This window comes from Vidua macroura, chromosome 4 (genome assembly GCF_024509145.1).
Source record: "Vidua macroura isolate BioBank_ID:100142 chromosome 4, ASM2450914v1, whole genome shotgun sequence".
Taxonomy (NCBI): domain Eukaryota; kingdom Metazoa; phylum Chordata; class Aves; order Passeriformes; family Viduidae; genus Vidua; species Vidua macroura.
This window is the reverse complement of record NC_071574.1, coordinates 7,121,082-7,139,636: the sequence shown is the minus strand read 5'-3', so window position 1 is coordinate 7,139,636 and position 18,555 is coordinate 7,121,082. Positions and strand designations below refer to the sequence as shown.

The 18,555-nt window shown below is 41.5% G+C and overlaps 1 protein-coding gene across 1 annotated transcript in view; it reads left to right on the top strand.

Moving 5' to 3' along the window:
* Positions 1–18,555, top strand: part of ZNF827 (zinc finger protein 827) — a 100,519-nt gene that overhangs the window by 77,802 nt on the left and 4,162 nt on the right. The window contains exons 9-13 of the mRNA XM_053976011.1: positions 8,935–9,072; positions 10,611–10,782; positions 12,259–12,425; positions 15,371–15,562; positions 15,656–15,833. Coding sequence (XP_053831986.1) covers positions 8,935–9,072; positions 10,611–10,782; positions 12,259–12,425; positions 15,371–15,562; positions 15,656–15,833 — 847 coding nt within the window. The remainder of the gene's footprint in view (positions 1–8,934; positions 9,073–10,610; positions 10,783–12,258; positions 12,426–15,370; positions 15,563–15,655; positions 15,834–18,555) is intronic.

Here is an 18,555-nt window from a genome sequence, read left to right as displayed (position 1 = left end):
TTTTTGCACTGGCACAACTGTCAGAGGAGCCTCTGGAGCCCCTGTCACAGGAGGGCTTTTTAAAAAAATTAGTAAGAAAAGCATCTGTTGGGACTGGTGGGTAAGTTTGGTGAGTGACTGATGTGCCTCTCTGTGTGGGAGAGAAAAGCTGGACTCGGGGAGTCCCTTCCTGTTCTAATTCTGGGATATAAATTCAGTAACAAAGCTACAGTGGTGATTGAACAACCTCCTGAAAAAGATTTGATAGATGAGGCACTTGGCTTACTGATATTCAGCATGCTGTGGTTTAGAATCTGCATCTCATTCAAACCTATCTCTGGTTTCATATCCTCTTTTGTCTTTGCTAATATCAGAATCCTTTGTAAATGTAAGCATCTGCACTAAGTGAAATTGTTTCCCAAAGATGAAACTTTTCCAAATACGAGCTCAACTTGAAATAGAATGACGAATTTTAAAATTACTTTTTTAGCTCTGCAAAAGGAATTGGAACACATCATTCCTGACATTTCTTTTTAGAGTTACCTTGAGACTCTTCAGTCCTCACCTGTCTTACCTTGTACAAGTTTGTCTTCTATAACATTTGTCTGCCTAAGAGTAAATTAAATGCAGAATTCTTCAGCTGTTTGGACAGATGGATAGATAGACATAAAGAACATTGTTTAAAAATAATCTAAGCAAAGCTGAAAACAGGTTTGGGGTTTTTTTCTTCTACAATGTGATTTCAATCTGAGTACAAAATTGCCCTTATTTGTTGCTGAGTGTTTTAGTTGAGTTTGGGGCAGTTGTGGTGCTCACTGGTGCCCTGCAAAAGCAGAAGGCAGATAGGAGAATTATGCAGAAGGAGGGGATGGTTTACAGGTAGATGCATTTGCTGGTGATAAGAGAGAGAGCAAGGAGAGACTTTAGTATATTAAAAAGAGTTAGTTAAAGGCCTCAAGGAAATGGCAGATGCAATGCTTATCACTTGGGGAATCTACAATAAAAGCAGCAAAACCACTTTCTTTCACAGCAGCAATCACAAGCACCTTGGGAAAGGTGGCTCTGGCCAAATGTTTGTAGTTACTTGTTCATCCAGTGTTAATAATTTTGTGTTAATTCACTCAGCTCAGGAACTCAACCTGCATTTGGTGCTTTATTTTATTTTTATCCCCCACTGAAGTTTCTGCTCATCAGCTTCTTCCAAGTACAGAAGATTTTGCTTCACCCCAAAAGAGACAGAAAGCTGAAAAGAAAAATACAATCTAAAGGCCAATTTGTCTTTATTTGTATCTGAATGCTCGATGGGGAACTACTAGTGTTAATCTCTGCAAAGTGCCCTAGGTGTGTCTATTATCTTCTCTTTAGAAAAGAAAAACTCGCATTTCCCGTGGACTTGCAAGCAGAAATTATCACATTGACAAAAACTAAAGCAAAAAAGGAACATTTGTATGCCCCATAATGGTCCTAATGTGCACAAATGTTTGAGTGATTTTTAAAATTGTTTCTTGGAAGTGTGTCTTAAGCAGAATTGTAGGGAAAAATTTAAAAGGTAGAAACCTTTTGGCATTATGGAAATTAATTAATTTTGGTTTAAAAATAGCAATAGGAGCAAATTATACTTTCATAGGTTCATAGGAGCTCAGTGTTGGAGCACCCAAAAGAAGTGTTGCAAGCAGTGTAAATGCTTGAGATAGATGTGAGGGCCACCTGCCTGGGAGTAAGTTAGAGGAAACTTATGTAAGTTTATTATGGCACATCTAACTATTTTCATGAATATATTTTCAGGAAGAAATGAAATTAAATATATTATGCAAAGATAAGAGAGCACATTACCAGGTTTTCCTCTGACAGTAGATGCAGGATTTAACTTCAGCTGTTATTTCTAAACAACGAAAAAAGTACTAATGGTGATAGAGCCTTTTGCTACTTCAAGGCTCAGTTGTTCTCGGCCAACAACAACCAGGTAAAGCTTTGAAAAACACTTTTTGGGGAGCAGATTTGTTGGTGCCTCCTTTGCCTTTCTTGAAATGTCTCAGCACCCTCAGTGAAAAAAAAAAAAAGTAAGGGATTTTTCATCTGGGCCATATTGCATTACTTCATGTGCAGCCACGAAACCCAGCTGATGTTCCCTGTGATAACTGTGAACGATGGAGGAGCTCTTGGAGCCATGCAGTGAGATAAAGGGATTCTTCCAGGACTGCTATTTCTCAACCAGCAAATTCACCGCTTGGGGAGGGCCTGACTTTGCATCTGTTGTGAATTTTACATTGTTCTAGTCTTTTTTGTTGTGTAAGGGATGCAGTTACCACGAGTCAGTCCTGTTTGTGCTTTATGCTATAGCAAGGCAGTGGTAAATACAAGCTGGGGAAAAGAGAGGTTGTTGCCCAGCATTATCCTCAAATTGATGCCATGATGTACACATTGCACAAGTAGTTTTCAAGTAATGACTGCAACATTATTGTAGCTTTAGAGTTCCTTAAAAATCTCCAACTTCAGCCACCTTGCACAGAATTTACTGGATTTTTTTTCTCCTTGGTTGTTTCTTAAGTTTTGAGTTTAATGCAGAGAATAAAAGCAAATCCCAGAGCTTTGCAATGCAGATGAAGGTTATCACAAGGTATCTGATGGTTGTAAAAGAGAAGTGAAAATAGGTGTGAGATTTGATGCAAAGGTAGAACGTGGGAGTGGCTTTGTGTTTTAAAGTCAGATGTTGTAGTCCCAATCTTTTCTTTGCCCTGACTTTCTCCTCTGCTTCTGATTGTCCATTTTTGAGCAATGGGCTCAGTCTTAGCAGTGAAGGGGGCTTCACTTTTTTTTCTATGTTTCTCTATGGAGTCAACTTTAAAGTTCATCTTTTACCTGTTTTTACTCTTTTCCCAAACCCTGGCATCTTTATTGTTTCTCAGCGATCTTTTCAAGTGCTGCTGTCTGTTGTGCACTTGGACTACTTCTGTGCACAATATTAATGTTTCTTTTGGTGGGCTGTGCAAGCACTTCAGTGAAGTATTTCCAGCTTTGATGGTTGCTGTTTTCAGAAAGAGCAGCTTAAGTACTGTGCTACTGATAGATAAAATCACTTGGGTTCTTCCATATCAAGGATTTTAAATTATCATAACGTGACTGCTTTTTATCAAGCTCCATAGTAACATTACACATTTGCAAAGCTTTAGAGGGGAAAAAAAATAAGAGCATTAATTGGTAAAGTTTTTCTATTGGACTTTTTCTGCTTCCTCTGTGCATTTGTTCTGTCATTCAGATGGATTATGTGCAGATTTTTGCGGATTATGAAAGAAAAAGGACATGACTCCCTCACATGTGGAACTAGAGTTTTCTATCTGCTTTGTATTTTTGTGGGGAATATAAGAAAATGTTATGCCTAGAAAACAACTGCTTATCTCAGTTAATCGTGGATGAGTCTGCTCACAGTAAAAGATACACCCTTAACCAAGATCAGACAGGATGCAATGATGCAGGGGGTGACAAATTAAGACTGCAGGGCCAGTCAGGATCTCTGATATCTCAGCTAAGTTGAGAAATATCTTACTCAGGAACTACAGTACCTGGAAGGATTCCACTGTTTATTTTAACTGACTTACTAGAAATAAGGATTCTGGCCCTACGAATAAAAGCTTTGTGGAAGCAAGTTGGAAAGGGAGTAAGATATATAGTATTTGGAGCTCTGCAATTCTGTATAGTCAATATATTTTTGAGCTTGGGAACCTTTCACAGGCTTTTGGCAAACAAGCTTGCAACAGAGCCATAATTACATATTTCATAAAAGGAGTTCTCAGTTTTTAAATACAGTGTGCTTGCCAGAGGTGATGGATGAACATGTAAGGGGAAGACTCCAAAGCAATCAAATGCATCTTTGATGATGGGAACACTGCAGAAATAGGAAGACTGTATAAAAAGATAGATAAATGCAGACAGAAGAAGGAAAGAAAATCTCTTTGAGCAAATAAACGTTTTTAAAGCAATGTTTGCATGATTATCTGACCTTACTACCTTGTTTCTGAATAAATAATTTCTTGAAGTTTTTGCCTTTTACACATAACCAAACAGAAATAACCTTACAAATGGAGCAAGTTTTCTGACATTCCTGTAGAGCTGCATGAAGTGTATTTGCCTCTTGGGTAAATGTGGTATACTTGACAGATCTCAAAGGAAAAAGCAGCAATTCACCTCAGGCTGGGAGCAGCCACGAGTTACCTGATGATTGTTTAGTGTCCCAAGTCTTTCTGAGCAAAGTGAGATGCCTTGCTGTTGGACATCTGCACAGGAGTGTTCATCCTCTTGCCATGAGCTCACAGAACCCTGATTACCTTGTCCACTGTTTCTTAATCAGTTTATTAATTTTCTGGTTTGGTGGCTTGCAAGCAGCATTTATTGAAAACACTCTAAGCACCACTTTCTATTTTCACAGGACTTCTGTTCATTTATTTTTCAAAATTACTTGCCTGGTTTCTCCTTGACCATTTGTGTGGTGTCAAACTGTCTGAATAACTCAAAATATAACCCTGCCATACACTTCCAGAAGAATGGAGAGAAAAGGAATTTTGACTTTCTGTGTTAAGGCTTATCAGCACCTCTCAAACCCATCTATGCATTGAATACTTATTGCAGAGAACAATCTGTTATTTCATTTATATCCATAGGATTCCATCTGACCATAAGGATCTGCCCTTGTGGATTTAGTTTCTTCCAAGGTCTATGGAGATGTGAAGATAAAACAGAGAAGCAGCTGTTCTAAGTGAGTTACAGGATAGGAGAGCAGACAGTAAACCACCAAAGGTTATAAACATTAATTTATCTTCTTTGAATGATACCTCAGCAGACTTTTTGTTTGTCCTCTTAGGCTTGTCTTTTTCACTTAAATAGTGGATTCATTCTTTCCATTGTTTCTATAAAGAGATAAAGTTGGGTATGGCATTGGACAGCATATGCAAACATAATGTAGCATAAAATACTGTGAAGCAGTAATTGAGAAATACGTCAAAGAAACTAAATAATCAAAATATCAGAGTCCAAAGCCAGTCCCTGGGGAGTTCTTGAGCCTGACAGCCACCAGCAGTCACAAGGCTGAGTGGGTGACTCCAGACAGTCACTTTTGTATTCAGGTTACACCTCGTCCTCTTCTTCAGTTACAGCTTCCACTGGATATGGTGTCCTCTCTCCAAGCACATCCTGACAAAAGTCAGGGTAAAGACTTTTCAGAAGGGGTGTCTAACACATTCTCTCATGTGTAACAATAGATCTCACCAGCTGGAGAGGAAGGGGAAAAGATTAATTACTAAATGTGAAAACTGAAAATACAAATGTGTTCAGAATTATGCCCAACACCTCAGGAAAGGGGTAAATGGTGACTCTTTTAAGCTGCAGTGCTTTGTTTGCCAGAAATTAAATCTATTTGGAAGGGGAAGAGGAGGCACAGAACATTTCTGTAGTTGATGCCCTCATCTCAGAGAAAATACAAATGTGGGCAGTTCCTAACCTTCTTGGATGATGAGTTCTACACAGCTACTCATTAGGAAGCTGACTTGTGGCTAGAAGGGGAGTGATACCAGGAGGGCAGGAAAGGTGTCCATAAAGATGTATTTGACTGTATTTATTAAGTCTTACCTTTACATAAGATTCTTAGCTCTTAATTGTTCTGTGCAAAGTTATTTCAAAATAATTTTATCACTAGCTTTGTAATATCCGGAGTCTTAATCCTTCTGTTTCTTTTTAATGTTTTACTGGAGAACTTGGAGGCCTTTCATTTTACTGAGCATATTTTGTTTTAAACTCCAAAACTCAACACAGAAATGCAATCTATTGCTTAATATTTTCAATATAACTTTGTCTTGTATGATTTTCTAATGTAGGAGTTTTGGAATTTGCTGTGGACATTTAAAGCAGAAATCTTGTATCAAGTCCTTTTTTTTTTTCCTCTCTTTTTGTTTTCCTTTTTATTTTAGTATAGGGGATGTCATGGTGAATGATGGATTTCTGTGAGACATCTTTCACAACAGTGATTTATTATTTAACATAAGGTGGTCTCAGTTCATCTTCTTCCTGGCCACTGTGTAAGGTGCTCTTTAAGGCTAACAGTACTGACTGGGAACAGGGCTTAGGCATGCACAGAGAGCACTGTGCACAGCCCAGTGTTGTAGTCTTGGAGTCACTGGGCCTGTACTCACTTCCCAGAAATAACCATTCCCTGGCATTAATTAGAGCCAGAGCCCAAGGAATGCATGTAGATGTTGACTCATGTGACTCTTCAGGTCACTGGCAAGGTCGGGTGCCAGGCATGTTCTGAGAAGATTTCTGGATCTCTGTATGGACACAAAGCTCCAGTTTCCAGGATGCAGTCAAAGCTTGCCCAGAGGGTAGGATGGGTGGAAATAGATGGTTTTCCTTGGAGCTGAGAAATCTTTCACAAAGTGCTGAGGCTCCTGTTGCAAGAGACCAGCTCTGGTTTGCCATGAGCAAGCTAAGAAGTAGCTGAATAGAAAAAGCACTTTGCTGCAGAGAGAAGATTCAGTCAAAAGGAAGAAGGACTGTAGTTATGACTCCACAAATGCATCTTTCAAGTAAACAGAAGTACTTTCAAAACACCTCAGTGTCCTCTTTTGCATCAATGAAAAATATGCAGCTGCTTTGCAAGGGACTGGCTGTCACCAGTTTGACATTATCAGAAAGCTGCTATTTTTCTAGCTTCCCATGAGCTTCTCAGGACAATCCCTCATAGGGAAGAAGTTATTATATTTCTTTTTCTTACGAGATAAAAGAGGGCTGATGAGTAATACTGAAGTGAATTGTTAAGAGACTTATTTACTTAATTGAGCCTGCTTGTTTGATACATGTCCCAATTAATTCATTTTTTGTTGTGACCATATTGAAGCAACCTACACCCTTGTGACCTTCTCTTATAATTATTACTATTTTCCTCATTTGAAGCACTGTTTTGATTATGTACTCAAAAAGCTCTGCTGAAACATCTGTAGTGCTACCACAGAGTCAGATTTTTCCATTGTTTGGAGCTCAAGGGTAGCAAGAAAAAGAATCCTTCTTTATTGAAGTTCTAAGAGGTTATGGGTCACTTACAGCCCTTAGGGGATGGGGGATGTCTTCCTTTTTAATTTCACGAAATGAGTATTTTGAATAGGCAGAACTTGTTTTCTAACTAGAAATTTTTTTAAGAAAAATGCTTTGTTGGATGGTAGCACTCAGAGGTGGCTCAGAATTCCTCTGGTATGAATATTGTACATATTACAGGGTCACAGGAGAATGAAACAGCAGTGGAGAAGGAACTGGCAAATACGGCTGGCCCTAAATTTGCTGAGATTGCTATGTGGACTCTCTGCCCCAAATGAGGCATTGTTTTTATTATTGCTTAAATTAAATACAGTATTTGACAGCTCTTTGCCTAAACCACAGTGGAGTTGTCTGAAAAGCTCTCTCTGAAGGAGAGACTCTCTCAGGCATGGTAGTAACATCTGCAGCGGTAGCTGACTGTCAGTGAGGGGCTGCCAGTGCAGGGGGGTGTTTATTCCTCAGTGCTTCATGGAAGGAAGATTTTGCCATTTGTGCCAAACTCCACCATGCTGACTTCTGCTCACTGTAATGTTTTTGAACTCCTGTCCCCAACTCCTCTCCCCACATTTACCTGGAAATGCCAGCCAAGTGGTTTTCCTCCATCAGGCCATGTTCACACACGCTGGCAGAGCTTGTTCTGGGCAGTGATCCCAGAGGTGGTGTCAGTTTGGGGAAAGGTGCTCTGCCAGTGGCATCCTTCCTTCCAGTGGAACTAGAAGAATTAAACCAAGCCCCTCACTGCAGGCTGCTGTGTTTAAAAAGTACCCTGGTAGTTCTGTGCACCTCTTACAACAGCAGTGCCTTCTCCTTAGGGAACCCTTCCACAGGGTATTTTTTCACTCAAGATTTGCTGATGCTCTTTCTCTTATTGTTTTAAGTAGTACACTGGTTTTTTCTCCATTCTGTCCAAATCAAAACTGGCCATGCTTTCAACTTCTTGAAGCATTGGGGTAACCTTTTTTCCTCTTCTTCATTCCAAGTCCCTTTCTCTTGACTTCCTTATAAAGTGCTTTCATATCTGTGCTCTATGCTCTGAGGGGTTTCTTTTTTCTGTATTGCAGACTTTGTCTGTTCCTGAAACAATTAAAACCACGTATTAAAAGATAATAGCTCACTGTGGGTCACAGTTTTTCAATGGCCCTCTAAGCAGCTGGGGATTTTGATGCCAGAGGACAGGTGTGCTGGGTAGAGCTTACCTTGGATATCAGCCACATACTGGGGTGCTGTGTCCTTTTGTTTTAATGTTTGTCTGAGCAATCTTCTGGTCTTCAGAGTCAGACTTCTCATCTGTGTGTAGATGTGGCACTTTAGAACATGGCTTTAGTGATGAACCTGGCTGTGTCAGGTTAATGGGTGGACCTGATCTTAGAGGTCTTTTCCAACCTAAATGATTCTGTCATGTATGTAGCAAGAATTCCTGCCTCCGCAGAAAAGAAACTGTCTGAAAATCATTATTCAGCCTTAAATAACAATCCAGACAGACCATCTCAGACCAGGCTTCTTCATGCACCAGGCAAAGGTGGGTGACTGAAAAAGCCAAAGGAGTGATTGTTCCACAAAACCATAATTAGGGGTTAAATGCTTGCTCTGCTCACTCTTGACTTTCTCTCTGTACATAACCTGGTTTAACTCTTTGGCTGTGCCTATGTCCAGAACGCTTTGGCTCAGTGTTCTGCTTTAGAGTGTGTATGAAAGATGCTGTATGAAAGATTCATTTCCTTTCCAGCAATGGGAGTTTCCTTTCTAAATGAACTCATGTGCCAGATCACACAGCATGCTGCCGAAGTGCTGCATTTTATATGACGCCTACAGGGCTCTACTGAATGAAATCTGCAAGTCTTCCGAGTTCTGAAGATGCCTTTGTGTTTTTTGGCATAGAAACAGAAAAGCTGGGGCTGGAGGTGGGAAATGGATTGCCATCTTGGAAATTTAACGACCAGCTGTTTCCCTGTGATGTGTGTGGAAAAGTGTTTGGTCGCCAGCAGACTCTGTCCCGGCATCTCTTGTTGCACACAGGTAAGGCGGGGCTTGCCTGTGGTTGTCACAGCACTCAGGAATTCTGTGGGGTTTGTTGTAGGGAGGAGAAAGATGGTAAGGAGAGGAGTGTGTGAGCCATCCTCAGCTCACCTGGGGCAGAGCCAAGTGCAGGAGCAGGACACAATGTCAGAGTGGGCTTAGGGAGTGAACATTTTATTTCTTTGCAGCCTACGTGAAATGACTCCTTACAAAACCTGTCGATTCAAGTTTGTCCAGGTTCCAGCAGATCAGACTGTAGACACCAACTGATAACCAAGCTTGGTAATAGAGTTCTGAAGAGAAGGCACAGCCTTTTTTTTTTTGGACGGATTGGGGTTTTTTTGAACAGAAATATCATTTCCCTGATGAACTTTTCAAGTGTCACTGAACAACAAAAGATTTGGCCTTGGTGTTCTAGATCTGTGAAACTGAAAGGATTGAATAACTCATTCATCTTTGCTCTCATCATACAGTTCTGAGAGAAACAGGGGCTGTTCTACTCCATATCAACTTTCTTAAAGGGAATCTGCTTCAAATCAGCTGAGACAGAGTTGTTATATGGACGATGCACTCTGTCAGCCTGCTGAGGTGCACTGCATAAAATAACACTTGGATGCAAGAATTTCCCATGTAGTGCTGAGAAATCCTGTTGGTATAATGCCAGTGCATGTTGAGCCATCCAGCAGAGCCATCCTGAAAAGGCTCAGATGCTCCATGGTCTTAGTGGGGTTTCCTTAGTCCTAAGCTGCTTTATGGAATGCCTTTCCCCTCACACTTGTAGCATTATATTTCAATTTTAGAGGAGCAGACACTCAAAGGAAAAGGTTGTAAAAGCAGACATAATGTTTAGCTATTTTAATCAACCCTTTGCAAAATACAGCCTGGGGCATGCACAAAAACTGTGCTGCCAGGATCTAGAAATTATTAATTTAAAACCAAAAGGAGGAGTATTTAAAATTGTGAAGCATCAGAAACTCATGATTAATTAGTTTATTTTTTTCGACTGTTCTTTGAGTGAGCTTTTTCATTAGTTCCTTTTTGGAACTGGACTGATGATATACAGTGTCCCCCTTCCTCCTACCATCAGATATCATTACAAAATCAGCAACTATCAGCTCTCTGCAAGTGATAGCATGGGCAACCTCAACAATAGCTAAGTCCAAAAATCAAATAAAATATGCTGGGTAAAGGAAATAATTGTAGACTATTGACCTGTTTCTCCACTGGCTTTGCTGCAGCTCCCAGAACAGCAGTTGCCCCAGTTTTCCAGTTTATAAAGTTTTTATATTATCAAACTACAAATAGTAGAGCAAATTAAAAAAGCTTGCCCTAAACTACCTTCAAATTAGTTGGGTTTTTTTTTCTGAGTAATTGCTGTGGGCTCCTATAAACTTCTAAAATGTCGAGCTTCCAAAGTACCTCATCCTGAAAGCTGCTTGGAGAAACCCAAAGGAATGCGCGCTTGGTTACTGGCAGCTTTCAAAGCAGCTGGCTTCAGACTGAGGTATACACTCACATCTTTCTGCTCCTCTTTTCAGAAGAGAGAAAATACAAATGCCACTTGTGCCCCTATGCTGCTAAGTGCCGTGCTAACCTGAACCAGCACCTGACTGTGCACTCGGTGAAGCTGGTGAGCACCGACACCGAGGACATCGTCAGCGCCGTCACGGCCGAGGGCAGCGATGGAAAGAAGCACCCTTATTACTACAGGTGAGCGCCCAGGCGAGGGCTGTGCCTCCCGTGCCTGCTGAGGATGTGTGACAAGGCCACCCTTCTGCTGCTGCGGGCTTGGAGCCATGACTGCACTATTTGTCTTGCCTGTATCTGGCTTAGGATGGGCAGTGAACCCCAGCCGGCTGCGTCGTGCTGTTTGACTTGGCTGGCCATTGGGAAGGACTCGGGGGTTTGCTGTGGTGTTGGTTTTTCTAAGAGGTTTGGTGAGGCAGCTGGGCTCTTAGAAGCCCCTCAAACTTTTTAAGCAGTGTTCCTTTAAGTTTTGTGTTTGGAAACATCCCATCATGTACATGGATTCACAGTGAATCTAAAGCCCGGTGCTTCCAGTCGCCTCTGATTGTTCCCTTGTCCTCAGCCAAATCTATGAAATCAAATAGCTTAAAAGTGTTATCAAGAATTGTTGTATCAATCTACACATTTCTTCTGTTTGCTAGAGACATATACATTTGGTGAAATGTATATACATAGTGACAGAAAGAACACCTTCAGGAGAATGTGCCTGAAAAATTGAAAGGAATTGCTCAGATAAAATGGATATTTAGACATTCTTCTTGTTGTATGCACTGTTGTGCACTCTGCAATCTGTGATGTGCACTCTAGTGGCCAAGCAGATTACCAAATCACGCTTACTTCTAGTCAAAGTGCCAAGAGCAGATTTAATTACAAAATCATAGAAGTAAGAAATAAATGAGACCTGCTGGATTAGATTATCTAGTGCTTCCCCTTGGGAAAGCAAAATAGTGCCCTGGAGTATATGCCTTTTCCAATCTTTCTGGCTTGTTTTAAATGTTAATGGCCTAATCAAAGCAAGAGGAGGACTCTGCAAAGAAAGTTAAATTAAAGGGTCCTTTCCACTGCCTCTCAGTATCACTCTGTTTATGTGCTGCCTGCAAAATCTGTATCCCTGCTAATTATTCACATAGCTGAAGACTACTGTTTTCCAGTCAAGCATAAGAAATGTTTGAACCCATTTTTACTTGCTTACACTGAAACTACCAGGCAGTTTTGCACAAGATCCCAGTTTGGCATGGGAACCATTCCAGGGCTTGAAAATCACTCCTGGAGTGTGCAGCAAGCTCTCTGTTTGTCAGTGTATCAGCTGTACTAAACATCTTGGCAAAGCTGCAGTGCCTCTTATTGCCCAAAGGAATCGGTTAGGTGATGCACAGCATCTGGAATCTGTAGTTTTTAATTAACTTTATGATTATTTAGCATCATTATAGCATGTACAGGATTGTTGCATTGTGCCTGCCCTTAATCACATTGGCATGACCATCAGTTCAAAGGCAGTTCAGCAGACAAAAGAATTTTGCAGCGAACACTGAGCAGTGAGGAAGAGCAGAAAGCTGTGCTGTGAGTTTCTTCTTGCAAATTTGGGGAAAGGCGATTGGCTTCTGTTTGTGGTTTGGTTTTTAATGTTTATTTTACTCTTGAATTCTCTCCTGCCTGCAGCTGCCATGTGTGTGGGTTTGAGACAGAGATGAATGTCCAGTTTGTCAGTCATATGTCCCTCCACGTGGATAAGGAGCAGTGGATGTTCTCCATTTGCTGCACGGCGTGCGATTTTGTCACTATGGAAGAGGCAGATATGAAGGCTCATGTCAACAACAAGCACACAGGTGATGATCCCTCTCTCCCAGCTGCAGTGATCTCTCTCTTCCTTGCTTTTTAGGTCCAACCTTCACACTTCCCATTAGCACTCTGCTTTCACTGAAATGCTTGCTAATTAAGGCCTGATCTCTCAAAGTTGAAGAGAATTGGACTCCAGCCAGGCAAATAATCTGGTAGTACAGATCAATTTTCAAGCTTAGTGAAATACATGAAGGACTACTTAGCCCTTCTTCTTCCTATTCCCCTTATCCCCCAAATCCCTTCTCCTGCTGGAGTCAGTCAAATATTTCATTTGTTTTTCTGGTTTACTATTTCAACAAAATCCTGCTTTGATTTCAGCTATGATAAGGTGACTTTGTGCTAATTGTGCATACCTGGCTCTAAGTCTGAAATAAACATTATGTTGAACTTTGCTCCTTGCTGTGTTTGCCCCCCCCAGCCCATCAGTTTGGAATTTCATGCTGATGTTTAGTTGACACTGTGATTCAGCAATACCATAAATGTACTTTATATTAAATAGCAGAACAGGTCATGCTCGCTCCCTGGTCCTGCTCACTTAATAGCCAAGGATAAGAGCAATAGCAGTTTTCAAACAAGCTCCATATGCTTAGTCCAACTCATGAAGTCTGGCATAATTTAAGGAGAAGAAAATTGGAATCTTCTTAATTGATTTCTTTTATGCGACCAGGCCAGAAGCATTTTTGCTGCCACAAACTACTCACAGTTGTATTTACAATATGGAACCTGATTGCATCCAGCACAACTTTTCCATCGCTAAATTGCTTTTCTTGTCCTACCAGGAATAAAATTGGGAAAACAGGAGGGATGAAGAAGAAGGGAGAGAAGAACACAATTGGTTGTGTTCACAGATACATAAGTTAAATGGAACTACAGAAATATGAACTACTGGAAAGCTCTCAAGGGATTTTATGCCAGCATAGCTCTCAGCACTACTTCACTTCATAAAGAAGAGTTCAAGGCAAATGAGAAACACCACCCATAGCTATGTGAAAAGCCTCAGAGCTCAAAAGTGAGCTGTGCTCTGCTGTATTTTCCTATTATGGCTAAAAGATTGAAACTGCTACTTGTCTTTTGATGATAGGCAAAACCCCCTTGTTCTTCCTTCACCCTGCCCAACTGAGCCCCTCAGCTGGTGATTCAGCCAAATGTTCACACAAATATGGCAAATACAGAGTAAAAAATAGAATGGATTTTCTGGGTCACTTGACTCCAGTTCCTTATCCTGTGATGTTACCAGGTCATAAAGAGACTGGGTGTGAGGATATTGCATATGCCTTCAAAGAAGTATCATTGTTTTAAATGAACTATTTCGAGAGACAGGCAGCTGTAGACTTCTTGCATTAAAGATTAGAGACCTTTTTAAAATTTCCAGTGTGTGTCGTAGTGATAATCAGAGTACACATACATTGTTCTTGTCCAGAACTGCCCTCTATCTGAAACAGCAGTCCTGCTTTTCCTCCCTCCACCTTTCATCCCTCTTTCCACAGTATTTATTCCCTTAGTACATTTCTGGAGAACAAGACTCTGCCCTCTAAATGTACACTGAGCCTTTTCCTGTATGGAACACAGTTTTCCTGCTGTACCAATCCCTCACTGCATGTGTTCTTGTTGGAACCCCTGCTCTGGACATATGCAATCACAGCTGTACATGGTGAAATGAAATAAGCAGTGGTGGCAGTACAAACCAGCAGCAGCTACTGGGAGTAGGTGACACAATAACATTCTGTGATCACATTTACCTTCCTTGAAGGCTCCCCAACACTGATTGCTCATATTCATCCCCTGTTCTGCTCCAATTCTGCTTTTGTTTTCCTTGACTGTTTCCAACCTGAGCACTTCTCATTTGTAGCAAAAATTCTTGTTACTGGCCCTTCAGGTCATAACCTTGTTCTCTGTGCTATTAAATTTCATTCCATTTGTATTATTCTTGTCCCCAAGGTCAGTGAATCTTTCTGTATGATATCCAGTCATCCTCCCTATTGGCAGCTCGGGTCATCAGATTTCATTAGTGCATTCCTACGTTTTTATCTTAAAGGTGCCACTCAGATTAAAGTCAAGTACACACGTGCTGGTGTTTGCACAGGCCTTGATCAGGGGATTGTATCACGTGGAGAATTTGAAGTTTTAGTGAAGTCTCCTTTTAACACAGCTCTCGTTGAACCAGGACATGGGTGGGAGGGAATAATTTGCCCATCCTTGCCTCATTGGGTCATGGCAGCTCTCATATGGGAACTCTCCCTCTTGTTCAGTTCTAGTGTGTGATAGGGTTTGGGGTTTGGACTTCATGCATTTATTGCACACATAAGGAAGCTCTGATGCTTTCTTTCTTTCATAAAGAAGCTCTGTCTCTAGGTCCAGTTAAATAACATGCTTTTTAATTATCTTTGAAGGAGATCCTAATAAAAATATATAAATCTTGAGACCATGCTGTTACCTCTGCAATGATTACTGAGGACGCTCTTCAGTACAATGAGGGAGATTATTCTTCTCTATCCTTCATCCCAAATTTACTCACTGGATCCACATAAATGGAAAGGTGGGGGAAGTTTAGCTTGGACCAGTAGGTACTTTTGGTTTCTGCCTCTCAAACCTACAGAAATTCTGCTCCCTTTCCAAGTGACAAGCATTTGAACTCAGAGTAATCAAAGTGTTTTCTTGGGATTCTTTTCAGTCCAGAAATGAGGTAGAATTGTATGATCCCTTACCTCTACCACCACAGAAGCACTCAATTGCAGGATAAACTGAGAGATGTACTGTGGTTAAACACTAATAAAAAAGAAGAAGGCCAAAAAATGTGGTTTTTTTAATCAGCTCAATTAATTTCAGACTTCTTTTGAATTAACTTTGAATATAAGTACTTCCTGAAGTTTAAAACTGAATCATGGAGACTCCATCTAATCTGCTGAACTAGTTATTGTTCTTTGTTTTTCAGCTGAAGAGAGGAAGACACCCAGTGAATCTAACAGCCCATCTTCATCTTCGCTGTCAGCACTGAGCGACTCTGCCAACAGCAAAGAAGATGCAGATATAACCCCAAAAAACAAGGGGTCAAACAACCTACTGGTCATTTCTGTAGTGCCTGGTAGTCAGACCTCAGTGAACACTGAAGAGAAGTCAGAGAAAGGTAAAAAATTTGTTTAACAAATACAAACTCTCACTCTCTATGCAGTCAATCTGGCCACAGTGTAAGGACTAAGTTTCCTGTTCTATTTTTCAGGCTTTGAATGTGTTTTCTGTAACTTTGTCTGCAAAACAAAAAATATGTTTGAGCGTCACCTGCAAATCCACCTGATCACACGGATGTTCGAGTGTGACGTGTGCCACAAGTTCATGAAGACACCTGAGCAATTACTGGAGCACAAGAAATGCCACACTGTCCCCACCGGTGGGCTCAAGTAAGGAAAGCAAGTACACAAACTTTTACTGTGTTAAGCACCTTAATACTGTGGGGATAGGACAAAAGGAAGTCAGTCAGAAAGGGTTGGTTAACTAATAGTCCAGATTTGGGCCTTCCTTGTATTTAGATGACCCAAGGCCTGTCCTTCAGGATGCAGATACCAATCTGCATCATTACAGCAGATTAGTAACCTAGCAGCAGAGGAGCTGTAACCCCATTCAGCTCAAAGAGGAAACAATATATGATGGGTCCTACAGAGAATGAGGCAGTACTGCAAAGAGCTTTTGGCAAAATAAGTTTTTTTTTCCAAGGCATCAGAGCAAAAAGAAGCACCCAGCACAGGCTCTGTTTTGCACCTGGCTTAAGGAAACTAAATCCTGTACAGCCTCTAGGTATGAAGTTACAACCTTAAATGTTAATAGCCTTTGTATACTCAAAGTCATTTCTCTCCAAGAATGAATAACTTAGATGCTTTCTGCTTTGTTTGCATGCCCCACAACAATCACTATTGTATAAATTAGCATGTAATAAGTAATACAGTCTTTTAAGATAAAAGCCCTTTGGTTTTGGCTGTGGTGGGACCCTTTAAGGTCTTTTGGTGCAGAGCAGTGTTTCTAGAGAATGAGTGTGCCCTTATGTCAAAGTCTGACCCCTGAGGGAAGGAGGGACTGCTGGGGCCATATGTTTGTCTCTGGGCAGGCAGTGTGATGTTATGAAAGAGGCACATCCCTGGCCTCTGTCTGGTCCAGCTGCTGCAGGAAAAAAGCTGGAACCACTTGGAGCCCAGCTATGGTTCAGCACAGGGCTCCCAGCTTCTGCTGCTCTTGCTGAGCAGGCTGATGTTGTCAGTGCCCTGTGGCTGCAACACGAGGAGCGCACCATGTCCAGCGTTGCTGCGTGCAGCTCCCTCGGTTTGCACTGCAGCTTTGGAAAACTGGTCCTGTTTGCCAGGCAGCCTCTGGTCTCCAGCTCAGTAGTTCCACAGACTGGGATCTGTGGTCACTTGAGATGAGATGACTGATCTGGGAAGAAGACCAGATTGAGAAACAAGCACTGTGTCAGAACGACGGGATGTCTGCCTTGGAATACAGACCAGTTGTCTAATGCACATTTGGTTTAGGCTGAGTAAAATCTGTTCTGTTTACCAAGGAAAAACCATGACCATAATATGACTCAAGTCTTCCCTACAGAATGTGTTTCTCAGTCTATATTTCTGCCCAACTCAAGTAATAATTAGGTACCTTGAAAGCGGTATCTAAGAAAAAGCTCTGATTTATTTTTTTTTAAGGCATCCAGAAGAGCCTGAAGAGATCTAAGTAAATTGTATTTTTCTGTCTCCTGTTTGCTGTGGGGGAAGAGAAAAAAAACATGATTCTTCCAGCTCCAGGTCAAAATCTGAGATTCTGATCCAGAGAGCACCCAGCCCAGGAGAGGTATGTGTGCATTGACAGCCAAGTCCTCTGGTGAAAGAGAATCACATTAGAAGCCTCAGTGACAGGCTCCCTCTCTGGATCAGAGTACTTGATGTGCATCAGGAAATGTGTCCAGGTGTTTTAGTATCTCTTTGTCCTCCTGTTCTTACTCACTTTCCTCAAAAATCTCTTGATTAACTTGTAGATTATTATTATACCTGTATGTGCAACCAGATGTAGCAAGGAAAACAAGCTTAGGGAGAGAGAGAATCTCAGCTAAGAAATTATCCAAAATGCCAGAACACAATTAGCAGACCCGCTAAACAGTGAATGTGTGGTAGCTAGGGATGTTGGAAGACAGCAGCCAGATGCCTTAGTTATAAGTTTTTATCCAGCCCTGCTCTCTGAGCTCACCAGTTCCATGTGGAAGATGCGTGCTTGGTTCAATACAGCAGAGACCCCTGGCAGAGAGCTGTCCCCACCAACTTCCTCTCAGCTGCACCAAGCAACTGTGGGTGTGTTTTGGGTTTGGTGGGTGGCCAGGCTTGTTCAGCATGCAGCTCAGGCTTTTTCCCAAACTTTCATGATTCCCTCCTCTACCCTTCTCAGCCTCTCCTGGCTCAGGAACTGGGGTGAGGCTCTTTGCCATGTCCACCCCAGGCCGGACGCTTGCTGCTGTGAGTAAGAAGAACCCACATCCTGTTCCTACACAGGAGCAATTCCAGCCGTGGCAGAGGCAGCCATAGGCAAACACTGCCAAGCACACACCCCCTTCAGCATGGCTAGCTCATCTCCCAGAAATGGGAGTCCCTACAAATCATCCTAAGAGCCTGGCTCCTAGCAGGATACCCAGCAAGCTTATTGTTCATGGTCACATAAAAGGGAATTCCTAAGCTTTTGCTGTACGTGTGGTATTACAAGTTTATTCCATCTTTACTTAAACAGCTGTTTTCATACTCATCTGTAAACACTCACTTTAAACCACTTCTTAATGGAAAAAATGGCCAAAGTGACTTCGTGCAAACACTAGGAATCGTTACACAAAGTACCTGTGCATCAGTCACCCACCCTGCACTCCCCGGCTGCTTTGGGGGAAGACCCCATCAAGGTAAGCCAGAAGGTTAAAGGGATGCTCCTTCTGAGTGAATCAATGTTTTTCTAGGAATGCCATTAAATGGGCAAACCTCCTTTAAGTAGAGATGTGTCAAGGTGAACCAGCTATTGGAAAGAGGCTTCACAGGGAGAACTGAGTGCCTTTTTCTCCTCCTTAGTAGGTCAGAAAGGGGCTGAGTGCCAGGGTTAAAGCAG